At 48.0% G+C, this 12200-nt stretch overlaps 6 protein-coding genes across 6 annotated transcripts, besides 1 other annotated feature; all 6 read left to right on the top strand.

Annotated features, from left to right (window-relative positions):
- Positions 1-354: 354 nt before the first annotated feature.
- Tb10.389.0490 (protein kinase A catalytic subunit) lies at positions 355-1368 on the top strand (the record flags this gene model as incomplete). Its single annotated transcript, XM_822694.1, has 1 exon — positions 355-1368. One exon carries the CDS (start codon positions 355-357, stop codon positions 1366-1368), a length of 1014 nt encoding a protein of 337 aa, XP_827787.1.
- A 1431-nt stretch (positions 1369-2799) lies between these two features.
- Positions 2800-2823: a microsatellite.
- Positions 2824-3476: 653 nt separating this feature from the next.
- Positions 3477-5339, top strand: Tb10.389.0510 (3' 5'-cyclic nucleotide phosphodiesterase; the record flags this gene model as incomplete). Its single annotated transcript, XM_822693.1, has 1 exon — positions 3477-5339. The coding sequence occupies one exon, from the start codon at positions 3477-3479 to the stop codon at positions 5337-5339; it is 1863 nt and encodes a 620-aa protein (XP_827786.1).
- Positions 5340-5717: 378 nt separating this feature from the next.
- Positions 5718-6608, top strand: Tb10.389.0520 (hypothetical protein, conserved; the record flags this gene model as incomplete). The annotated part of the gene is made up of 1 exon (XM_822692.1): positions 5718-6608. The coding sequence occupies one exon, from the start codon at positions 5718-5720 to the stop codon at positions 6606-6608; it is 891 nt and encodes a 296-aa protein (XP_827785.1).
- A 368-nt stretch (positions 6609-6976) lies between these two features.
- Tb10.389.0530 (methyltransferase, putative) lies at positions 6977-9397 on the top strand (the record flags this gene model as incomplete). The annotated part of the gene is made up of 1 exon (XM_822691.1): positions 6977-9397. The coding sequence occupies one exon, from the start codon at positions 6977-6979 to the stop codon at positions 9395-9397; it is 2421 nt and encodes an 806-aa protein (XP_827784.1).
- Positions 9398-9609: 212 nt separating this feature from the next.
- Positions 9610-10521, top strand: Tb10.389.0540 (hypothetical protein, conserved; the record flags this gene model as incomplete). The annotated part of the gene is made up of 1 exon (XM_822690.1): positions 9610-10521. The coding sequence occupies one exon, from the start codon at positions 9610-9612 to the stop codon at positions 10519-10521; it is 912 nt and encodes a 303-aa protein (XP_827783.1).
- Positions 10522-11159: 638 nt separating this feature from the next.
- Positions 11160-11852, top strand: Tb10.389.0550 (Ras-related protein Rab-5; the record flags this gene model as incomplete). The annotated part of the gene is made up of 1 exon (XM_822689.1): positions 11160-11852. The coding sequence occupies one exon, from the start codon at positions 11160-11162 to the stop codon at positions 11850-11852; it is 693 nt and encodes a 230-aa protein (XP_827782.1).
- Positions 11853-12200: the final 348 nt, after the last annotated feature.

Here is a 12200-nt window from a genome sequence, read left to right as displayed (position 1 = left end):
TTGACGATTTCTCCCTCGAAACCGTGAGAGAAATGCATTCGGAGGACATTCATAAATGTCTGTCACGTGCATGCCCATGAAGAATATCTTTTAGCGTATAAAGTACTTCTCCTTCTTAACATTGTGCTTTCGGCGACGAGGGTATCTGCAGTTTCCTCTTTTCCTTTTTTCTCCTCTCCAAAGAAACGGTAACAGGACAGCGTGTATTGAAAGGTGTGACACGGGGAAGCGAGCTTCATCGAAACGGGAAGTTGTTGAGAGGAAAGAGTAATATCCGCTGTGGCGGTATTATTAAACCTTTAGTCTAGCTTCCTGCGCATATTTGGTCCCGATTACGGGTCTAAGGGATAGGAAATGAAGTCGGATGGGTGCCTGACAAGGAAGGACGTGTCCAGCTGGAAGCTGCAAGACCTGGAGATCCGAGAGACAATAGGTACCGGTACTTTTGGGCGCGTCCGCCTATGTAGACACAGGGCTTCTGGACAATACGTTGTTTTGAAGATTCTTAAAAAGCAGGAAATTTTGCGTATGAAACAGGTAGACCATATACTGGCCGAGTCGAGTATTCTACAGGAGTTGAGCCATCCATTTATTGTGACAATGTATAAAGGTTTTATGGATGATGACCGATTGTACCTCCTCCTCGAGTATGTGGTGGGTGGCGAGCTGTTCTCCCACCTCCGGAAGGCGGGAAAATTCCCTAATGATGTAGCCAAGTTCTACTCCGCAGAAGTGGTTTTGGCGTTTGAATATATTCATGAGTGCGGCATCGTATACCGTGACTTGAAGCCAGAAAATGTGCTTTTGGACAAGCAGGGAAACATTAAGATTACGGACTTTGGGTTCGCGAAACGCGTTAGGGACAGAACGTACACGCTATGTGGGACTCCAGAGTATCTTGCGCCGGAGATAATCCAAAGTAAAGGTCACGATCGGGCTGTGGATTGGTGGACACTCGGAATTCTTCTCTATGAGATGCTTGTCGGTTATCCTCCTTTTTTCGACGAGAGTCCTTTTAGAACATACGAAAAAATTTTAGAGGGGAAACTTCAGTTTCCAAAGTGGGTGGAGATGCGGGCGAAGGACCTCATAAAGAGTTTTTTAACAATTGAACCAACGAAACGCCTTGGGTCAGTAAAACGTGGTGTGCAGGACGTTAAGCGACACAAGTTCTACAGTGGGGTTAATTGGAACGTTCTCCTACAGAGAGGTGTCGCCGCTCCCATTCACGTGCGTCTAAACAACGATGGTGACACTAGGTACTTCGATCGTTATCCAGAAAGTCCTCGCCATCCACTTCAACCTTTGACTGAGGCACAGCAGGAGTTATTCTCGGGGTTTTGCGATGGTGAATACACGAGGATCTGAGCACTTCCTTTGACGTCCTTAACGGTATCAACAGCCGTGATGTTTGCACCCCTTAAGATGTTGTTGCTAATAGCCGATTTCTGTGATTTCTTTCTGCTGTTGACAAAAAGCCAGGTTCCGGGTTTCGTGCTCGTGTTTGGCAGTGTCAGAAGCAGCAAAGGGGAGAATGGCATGAGCCAAAGCTGTCTCCTCAAGTGCCGCAGGAGGGGTGAGGCACATGTTAGAAGTATTTCGTTTGCGAAAGCAACGAGGAGTACAGCAGAGGCTCTTACTTAGAGAATGTGATTGTCCCCTTTGAGGAGCCCCTTTTTTATTCCGTCACAGAATTGCCATCATACAGTTGAATGCTTTTACCCTCCTTATAGATTATGTGAACTTTCGTTTCGGGTTGTGCGAGGGGTCGAACTAAAGGTGTTGGTGAGGGTGCAGAAAGTAATATGCACACAGTGGGCAGGGACAGCGGTAATGGGTTCGCCCGGAAATAAACGGGAGAGGGGACAGTGACAACATATATTTGTTTTTGTGCCTGATACTGCAGTGGGTTTGTTATATGCTAAATGATTGTGAAAAATACATCGATTGGGTAAAATATGAGTCCCAGGGTGGAAGTTGTTGTATCTCGTATCTTTTTATAGCTGCATAAAATCGGGTAAGAATACGGAAGCACGTAATGGCAGTGTTGCTTTGAACTTTTTGATCACACTGAAATGCGCGGCCTATTCTCCCGTTTTTGACTTCTTCTGAAATACCGGGGGGAGACGTGTGGATGTGAGTCTGCAACACCAGGTGCGCGTAAGCAGTCGGTTACATGATCGCTCTTTTTCACAATCGAGAGGGTGATGGTGGTTAGATGTGGACGAATGCCGGGTATCTTGAGGATATGTGTTTTTATGAGCGTTGCAGGCAATTTTAAAACCGAGGAAGCTTTGGAAGGGACTCCGCTCGCTCGCTCAAAATAGTTATGTACCCCGACTATTAGGTACCCATTAACCTTTGTTTGTTGCGTCGCAGCACTACCGAATCCGCGTTGCTGCTATGAGGAAACATTGATGTTGTTTGTGTGTCCACGTTCACTTTACTGTGTTGCATGAACTTTCGAGTGCTCCTTGCAAGATGGATCTTGCACTGAGATGGTGTGCGTCCCCACAATTTCTCAAACCCGAGGAACTGATTTCGCACCATTCCACCCACATTTTCTGTTTGATTGTTTGGTCACTTCGCTCCGTTGACAGAAATCAGACATTTTTTTGTGGCGCTTACCTGTCCATACGTTGTGTCCTCGAATCGGTGTGGCCACCACTTCGTGCCGGCGTGGCTGGTGGGGGCTCATTGTTTCGTTTGAATGAATGGGGTTATCCTTCTTTCTTTTTGTTTCCCTTCGAAAGTGTAATTTTTGACCAAGTTTCCATGTTATGCCCTAAGTTATTTTAGTATATATATATATATATATATATACACGTTTGTCTGCTTCCCTGAGTGATGCGAACTGAGATGCACTGCACGGCAGGGGTGAGTCCAACATGCCTTTGAATGCCGTTGTCTAGTTTAATTTTTTTCTTTTTTCTCTGTATTTATTGTTCGAATGCCTATGCTGGGAAATAACGTAATGCATTTAACCTAACCAATGAAGAAAGAAGGAGAGGGTAAAAGGGCGCAGTTGTGCTACCTTGAGTTAGTTGTGTGGTGCGGGGTCGTCCGCACACTTTTATTCTCTAATCTTTCCTTATTTAGGGTGTTCTCCGCCTCTGTGCACACATGTATATGTAAATATCGTACACATTAATTTTTGTGTATCTTTATATTTATCCTTCTCGTTGCCATACAAGTTCACTACTTCTGTCGGGGTATGTGGAAGCTGCTTTTCCACGTTGGGTATGTTTGCGTTTTTACTCTTCTACCACTGCTTGTTTATGATTTCACTTTTCAACTTCTTTTTTCGTCCACCTAAGTTAGAGTCGAGGCCGCTATACGGGGGTGAGGCGGTTGGTTATTAGGAACTCGGGAGGTGTGACATCACCTTCAGCAACTTCAGCCAGAGGCGAGGGGTTGGCGGGATAGAAACGGAGGGAGTTAGGGAAACCAGGAGAGCGGATTGTACCCTGTTGGCGATGTTGGAAGCGCTCCGAAAGTGCCCGACCATGTTTGCCGTTACATCTGATGGGTCCTCTACTATGGCCAAGATGGATAACTCGGCTCGGCAGCTTGCGCTTTTCGTGGCGACCACTAATGGTGAGTTTTATCAAAGCAATTTTGGTGAAGAGGCTCTAGAGACGATCAAATATCAGCTCGGGAAAGATGCTGGGTGGGGACTGTTCTTTGACGTACTTCGGAATGCGTTCAATGGCAATTGCGTTAGCATTCTAGCAAGATCGGAGGATACTGCGCACATTCTTTGTGGCAAAGAGGACTGTAGCGAGAAGAGTGCGCTCTGCTTTCCCATTCAAAAAACTGAGGAAGATACCTCGGCGACGATTCTCAAATGTTTGGTTGACGCGAATGCCGTTTACGCAAACCCTAAGGAGGAGAAAAACAAAGTTCAAAAGATAATGGAGGAGCTGGAAAAGGCAAAGTTGCAGGTGAGAATGCTGGAAGAGGAAGTGCGCGTGCTGTGTGAGAACAATATTTGGCGTAGAAAGCAGGACACCAAGAATACTCTTAAGATTGGAAAATTAAGAGACAATATTTCCCGTTTATCAAATCAAATTAACCCAAAAGCAAAGGAAGTGTCGGAGACAAGTGTCGGAGAAACCTCGGGTCCACATGCCGAAGACTCGTATATACCGGAAAGGAAACTTCTCCGCCTGGTATTCGAGAAGAAAGAGTGCAAGGAATACGATGTGGAACTTCTACGGCTAATCAAGAGTAGGTGGCCAAAAACTGAAGGATCGAAGGCTTGCAATGCTTCAAACTGCTTGATTGATCCCTACACTGAGTCAGAACTACCTGAACGTCTTAGTCGAATGAGCAAAAAACACAAAATGGTTTGGGAGGCATTAAACGGGTTGGACGATTGGGACTACAACGTGTTTGAGCTTCAGGCAGCTATTGATGGGGACGATATCAATTGCAAGAATGATCAATCTGGCTGCGGCGCACTATTTATAACAATGTACGCCCTCGTAGTCAAGTATGGTTTTCTTCGTAAATTTGAAATCAACGAGCGAATTTTTTTAAACTGGCTCAGTGCCGTCGAAGGTGGATACCATGCTAATCCGTATCATAACTCGATGCACGCGGCAGACGTGCTTCATATCACACACTATCTGTTAAGCAAAGGCGGTCTGGCGGAGCTATGCAAGTTGAACGACAGGCAAGTGCTTGCAGCCCTTTTTGCGGCGGCTATTCACGATTACAATCACCCCGGCATTAACAACAACTTTAGTATACTGACGCAAACGTACAACGCCACGCTTTACAATGATCGTAGTGTGCTGGAAAATATGCACGTTGCTAGCGTATTTGAGTTAATGAGAAATCCGGCGCTAAATATTTTGGCGTGCTTTTCTGAGGAACACTGGCGAGATTTCCGAAATACCGTTATCGACATGGTATTGGCCACTGACATGTCTTTGCACGAGAAGTACATGACGCAATTTAAGCGTCGTTTAAGCGAGAAGCGGCCTTTTACGGAGGATTGTGATCAGAACCTCGCATTGGCGATGGCACTAAAGCTGGCTGATATTTCGAATTGTTGTCGTCCACTTCCGTTATACCTTAAATGGAGCGAGAGGGTGTCCGACGAGTTCTACACGCAAGGTGACCGGGAGCGATCCCTGGGTATGTCATGTAGTCCGTTCATGGACCGCCAAACCCCTATGATTGCTGAGGGACAGACGTCGTTCATAAACTATATCTTCATTCCCTTCCTCGAAGTGATGGCCGAGTTTCTACCCAGTATGGGATTCACATTGGGTTTAGCGGCAGTTTGCAAATCCCACCGCCTGGTGGGTAACACTGGACAGGGAACCTAGCTTCCCCCTTTTCGTTATCGTGAGTATATCTATTTTCGCAGTTAGTTAACAATAACCAAGGAAGCGAAGATGGTGAACCATCGCCGTCATGATTATGCTTCAAACGTTGTATCGCATTTTGTTTTGTTTCTTTTTTTTTTCCTGCGGTGCTTTGTCCATGTGTTACTTTACCTTTATCGTAGTGTTCCTGATGTATTTTGTAATGCGAAAATGAGGATGTGTTGTCTTTTGGGGATCCCTTCCACGACTCAAACTGAAAACTGTGCTGCTGATGTCGTTTCCTTTGTCATATCTTTCCCCACGCGTTCTCTGACTGTTTGTTGTCACTAACGTTAATGGGCCTCGCGCCGTAGGAATAAAGGGGGGACCAACTGTGGGATGAGTGATCACCTGTCGGAAATATGCAAGAGTGACGAAATCGATGCTGTTTTGGAGTGCCTCAAAAGGTTGTGCCCTGGACGCGCTGTGGTCATCGACGCCAGCAGTGACTTGAAGGAAGATGAAGATGGAGGTCCAACCCTTTTCTGTCAGGCAGCCAACATTAGCTTTGAGTCACACATAGTGGCGCAACACAGTTTTGGGGGTGCATGGAGCCACCAAGATGATGATGGAAGGACAGCGCTCCATTGGGCAGTGGCGATGCAGAGCTACTCGCTAGCTGGGAAACTCATGAGTGCTCCATATCATGCTCTCGTCTACAGCGTGGACCACGACGGGGCGTCTCCGTTTTTGACCGCGTGCATGGTTGGGGCTCCTATACAGTTTCTGACCACTATCTTGTCAAAGGCAGCGGAGCAGAGGAGGTGGAATGTCGCACAACAGCTATTTTGGGATAGTAAACGCGGGGAAGCCAGTGTAAACACGGAAGAACCTCTTGCTGAACATCGCATTGCCGTTGTCAACCAACCTGACAACAGTGGCAACACACCACTCCTTCACGCAGCCAGCCGTGGGAGACTCACCATTGTCAGTTTTCTGCTGCAGTCTGGGGCTTTCATTGCCCATACAAACAAACGTGGGCAATCCGCACTTCATCGTGCAATTGGTAGGGGCTCACTGGATGTTGTTGAGGAGCTTGTGGGTGCGAGTCGAAAACGGCATACTGAAGTAGAGCACAAGCGGTGGATTAACCTTCAAGACTACCGTGGTGATACTGCGTTGTTTTATGCCTCAATGGATAACAACGAGGAACTTGGCCGATATCTGCTGCGTCAAGGTGCTGACCGCAACGTGAGGAATAAAGAGGGAAAAGAATTCTGGGAGGTTTAACCCTCAAGTGCTTCTTACAGCGAGAAACACTTTCAGCCACGGGTGCTTACACCGTTAAGTCTCTTTTGTGTCATTTATTTCCCCTCCAAAACGACTGAATGTGCGGTAGTGCGGCTCCAATCGCCCCAGTTGGTTGGAAGTAAACCTCCCATAACTAAGTTGCGCGGGAACCGCTCTGCTTTCTTTTTCCCTTCTGTGTGCTTGAAATGAGTTATCGAATAAAAGTGAAGCAGGGTCAGTGGGGACAAGGGAAGGGGTGAGCGAAGTGGAGGTTGGGCGAAATCCTTCATTTTTTCTGAGTCCGTGTGTACTGGTGCGGGAGGAACTTGGATACAAAGAATATCTGCTTGTTCTTACCTCTTGCGAATATGTGGAAACCGAAACAGCGCTGCAAAAGACAGAGAAACCCCCTAACACCCGCACTGTCTGCACTCATCGCCCGTGTCTCTCCACAACTTGATCCATCTGCCCCACTTCGTTTTCTACTGTCGTTTGCTACCCAACAAACTGCGGCTGAGGGCGTTGATGAGTCCAATGGAGATGGTGCTTCACCTGTTATCGAAGGCGAGGGCATCATTCGTCTTTGCAAGGAGCTTGGCGACAGTGTAAGTGGTTGCGACTTATGGGAAATTGCACGGCGCATTCCCCGTAGCCGCTCGACACCTGATTGTATTGACGTTACGGAATTGTGCTTTGCTATCGATCAGGCAGCTGCACCATTGAGCGTCCACGACCGTCGTCGAGGTGTTGGCAGTAAAATACCCATGGACGAGAATGCACCTTTGCTGAAGTACTACAAAGGTGACCGTTTCGCATCCTTATTTGAGTGCACCAACGGCGCTGATGTTGGTAAGGAATGGTGCGAGTTTCTTACGTGTGCTACGTCACCGCTTCCGATGACATTGCGGGTGCATCGAAACGAGCGGGTAATGGTTTCTATTGCTAATGAGTTTTTAAAAAATGATCCTACAGTGAGCTCAGTGCTGCGACCAGTGGTCCCTCTTATGCCCACCAGCGTGGCACTTTTTGGTTGTTCACATGCAGCGTATCACGCGGACTCTTACGTTGAACATATATGCCGAACTCTTCATGCGGCAAGCGCTGTATCCTTTCAGGAAGTTGTCTCCGCTTTACCGGTGATCGTCGCTGGAATTCAACCGCACCACACCGTGTTGGATATGTGTGCTGCACCTGGGAGCAAAACGTTGCAAGCTCTCGATGAAATGTTGAAAAACGGGTGGAACAGCTCGGCGGTTTCTTCTGGTGTAATGGTTGCAAACGAAAAAGATCGTGTAAAGGCCACACAAACTTTACCCGCTCGTTTGAAGAGATATCACGCCCCCAATGTTATTTGTACACGTTGTGATGCCGTGCAGTGGCCACGCTTATTGTGTCCTACAACACAAGGGGACATGCACCTCGGAGAGAGACGCTTTGATCGAGTGATTTGCGATGTTCCTTGCAGTGGAGATGGTACTTTGCGTAAAGAGCCGTCACTGGCAAGCTCATGGAGTGCCGGTTACGTGAAGTCGCTTTTACCAACACAGCGGGCTTTACTTCGGCGTGGTTTGGACTTGTTGGAGACGGATGGCATTCTTGTCTACAGCACGTGTAGCTTGCAACCGAAAGAAGACGAAGAAGTTGTGTGTGCTGGTTTGGAACTTTTTGGGGATGCAGTGGAACTACTTGACGTTTCTTCTATATTGAGGGAATGCGGAGTTCAATTGCACTCTTTTGGTGGACTTCTTTCACCGGATACAACTCATCTCCGCAATAGCGTATTACCTAATTCATATGATGGCCGAAAAGTTCTTCGCGTGTTACCGCACAAGGACGATACTGGCGGATTTTTCATTGCTGCTTTTCGTAAGCTGAGCGGACCAGTTCCTGTCTCACCTCCAGTACAGATCAGAAAACTAAATCATTGGATGAAAGGCAAGCTGTGGTTACAAGTTGCTAAGGAGGATGAAGTGTGGTGTAACATTACTGACTTTTATGGTATCGACCGCAACGATGGGGATTCTTTTCACTACTATGGTGAGGAGGAAAGGGAGCAAGGTGGTTTGCAACACAGGGAGGATCGTCGTGGAGATTCAAAATTTGGCCTAGTGCCGGTTTATCACCTAAATCCAAATGGCGGACCGTACCGTAGGATTGTGCTCATGACGCTCGCAGCGGCGCGCATGCTGTTCGGAACGCGCCCGTACAAGGGTCCAGGGGTGGAGATTGTTTCGGCTGGGGTCCGTGCATTCGAGGCTTATGACGGGAAGTTTCTTTGGGATGCCACCTGTCGGTGGCGGGCAGTCGTCGAGTCTGCTTCGTACCTTTCCTCTATTGCGCATGCGCGAAAAATAGTCATCAACGCTGACCACCACCCGCAGGTAGTCAAGGATCTACTTTCTAACGGTTTTGTTTGGCTGCACGAACAGTGGCGCTGTGTTCTATGTCAAGATGCTTCCACAACGGACGGCGATCTGGACAAGGGCTCTTCTTTTTTGCGTTCTACCAACTCTCTTAAGGACTTGCTCGCTTTGAGGGACGGAGAGGGCGAGGGCATGTTGAAGGTACAAGAACTTTTAAATGAGTGTGTCGTGGTTGGTGGCGTTCTACTAGGGTTGGAGGGTGGTAAGCTTGCTCACAGGGAAGGCCCCTGGTGGTTGAGCGGGACGTTGAGCCGTACGAAACTGGAGGTAGCTATTGACGTATCGCTTCGCGCATTTGGGCTTTTAAGCTTTTTGGGTATTAGTTCTGAAGAACGGGCGTGTCCGCCAGACGTGCGTGATCCTTGAAAAAGGAGGATGAAGAAAATTGATGCTTGTTAATTAATAAAAGCCTAAGTGCTTAAAATGTGCGTTTGTTCTTACCATGTTGTTATGCAGTTGACAGGGTTACCCCTATCACGGTTCATATGGAAGTGCACCGTGCGCACTTGATTTCTTTCCCTAGTTTCTTCTGTCCGATCACTTTAAAGTGGTAGTGAAGGTGGGTTGGGGGAGCGGCGATGCAAGTTGGCGTTTGTGACGACGAGAGCAAACGGTGCACCTTTAGCGGCTGTGGGCACATCAGCTTCCTTGCCGCTCGATGTGGTTTTTGTGGTGAGATGTTCTGCCCCGAGCACACATCAGTGGGTAGTCACAACTGTTGTGCATTTGGCGTTCAACCACTTCGTTGCGAGCGCTGTGGTATGGTGGTTCAACTCGAATATTGCGGGCAATCAGCAGCGGAAGCGATGGCGCGTCACACTACAAGTGGTTGCCAGCCTTCTCAATCTCCAGGGACAAAAGAAGGACAGTCGAACCGCTGCAGCTATCGGGAGTGCCAAAAAAATGAGCATGTCACTATAATCTGTGATGATTGTGGAAATACGTACTGCGTTGAGCACCGTGCTCCACAGAGCCACCGCTGCAAGCGAATGCATGTGCGGCAACCCGTTCCTGAGTCAAGGCCGACCCCAAGCTATCCAACTGTGGCCTCAAATGCAAAGTACGGCCCACGTAACACCGAACGCACGGCCTTTGGAAGACCAACTGAGGGTTGTGTGACACCTCTAGTTGTATTTGCTGAGGGGTTCGGGGTGTCTCCATTTTTTATACACTTCACACCCACCACTGTTGTCGGCCGTATGGTGGATTCTACTGTAAGTCAGGCGGAATTGGAAAGCCGTAGCGTAAGCTCATCAAAGAGGCCATGGCGCCTGCATGTGGTGAAGCGAGGAAACGGACCAAACGAGTTGTGTGTCAGTTCACCATCGTTTTCTGACACATTGGAGGTAGCAGGTATCTCCGGGGGAACGATCGCATATATAGGAACAGAGGACTCTGTGCCGGGTACCGTGCAGAAAGAACTGTTGAAACTTTTAAAGAAGAAATCTGAGGAGAGGGGGCGTAAGAAGAGTGGCTGTTGGTGTATGTGATTAGTCGAGGCTGCCGCGTCTTTGGCGGATTTATCTGTTCGTAATAATCGTTGAGAGCGATACCATGTGGACCTGTGAGCGGACGGTTCGGTGTAGTTTTGGATACTCGTTGTGGCAGTGGTCGTGTTATAATTAAGGAAGTTGTGGACCCCTTTCAAGCCTAGTCTGTGGACTGCAAATTAGCTACGAACTGGAAATGGCTTGGGAAAACCTGAAGTTGTGGCACCGTAACAGTGGGCCGTCGCGCGCCACGGGTACACATTAAGTATGTAAGGTACTTGAGATAGTGCCGTTGGCGGACGGGTGGGTGGAGGTGATGATTTTTTTAGTCCCTGTGGGTGATCTGACTACTCCTGTTTTTTTTCTCGTGTTGTTGATTCCCTTTGCATACTTCTCCCCTTTGTGTATTCTTTACATTGTGCTTTGGGGCTGGCAATACCCTCACTGCTCCATAAGCGTGTAAGCAAGCCAAAACGACGTAGAAGAGAGCAACAAAAGCTAGGAGAGTAGTTTGTCGCAAAGACCTTAGGAGGTAGGTAAGGGAAGTGAGTCTCAAAAATCAAAAAATAAGCGAAGGGCGTGGAAAAGAAAAAAAAAGGAGTGAGAAAAAAAACGGTGATAAGTTACCACTTGTAAATATGTCGGTGTCAGCGACACCATACAAACGACAGGATGCAATAACCGCCAAAACTGTTTTGCTCGGGGAGAGTGCAGTAGGAAAGAGTTCCATTGCTCTACGGTTTGCGCGCAACGAGTTCTCCTCGAACCAAGAAACCACTATTGGCGCCGCCTTCCTCTCGCGAAGCGTTACGGTATCGGCAACTTCACAATCCGGTGGCGGGGGCGCAGTAGCAAATGCCGCTAGTGGGACAATCAAATTCGAAATATGGGATACAGCAGGGCAGGAGCGCTACCGCTCTCTCGCCCCCATCTACTACCGTGGAGCGTGCGGCGCACTTGTGGTGTACGATATAACGAGCGCAGAGAGTCTTAAAAAAGCGCAAATGTGGATGCGAGAGTTGCGAGCCAATGCAGACCCAACTCTTCTCATCATCTTGGTGGGAAATAAGAAGGACATGGAGTCTTTGCGACAGGTGTCGTACGAGGACGGTGCAGCAGTGGCTCAAGAGGAGGATGTCAACGGTTTCTTTGAGGTCTCTGCCAAAGAAAACGTGAACGTGGAAGAGGTTTTTGCAAAACTTGCGCGGCTTCTTCTTGAGCACGGTTTGGGTGCAAATTCAGGTCCCGGCTCTTTGTCTGGACCTCGTGGTGCGCAACGTCTGGAGCCCCCGACGCGTCAACAGAAAAAGGAAGGCGGGTGTGCCTGCTGAGAGGGTTAGAGTATCAGCTTGCTCCGTTTTGTTCGCTCAGAAACTTTTGTTGCTTTCTCCAAGGCATTACCCCCTCTCTCTTCCCCAATTTTTGTTTTAGAATATGTTTGAGGTACTAACCGTTGCGTGATAGCTTAGTTCAGTTTATTTTCCTGCCTCTATATATTCACTAACCATTTTGCTGTTTTCTAAGTGTATAAGGGCAAAGTTTTGCAGGAAGAACACAATATCATTTCGTTCCCCCCCCCTGTCCGTGAATAAATGAGTTGTTTTAAACCGTTGCTTTCATTCCGCTTCCACCGTCACTAACCCTTTATATCTGTTTCTTTCTCGCTTACTCACACTGCC

The sequence above is a fragment of the Trypanosoma brucei genome, chromosome 10, assembly GCF_000002445.2.
Source record: "Trypanosoma brucei brucei TREU927 chromosome 10, whole genome shotgun sequence".
Taxonomy (NCBI): domain Eukaryota; phylum Euglenozoa; class Kinetoplastea; order Trypanosomatida; family Trypanosomatidae; genus Trypanosoma; species Trypanosoma brucei.
Note: the sequence above shows the minus strand (reverse complement) of the source record. Positions and strands in the feature narration are given on the sequence as shown.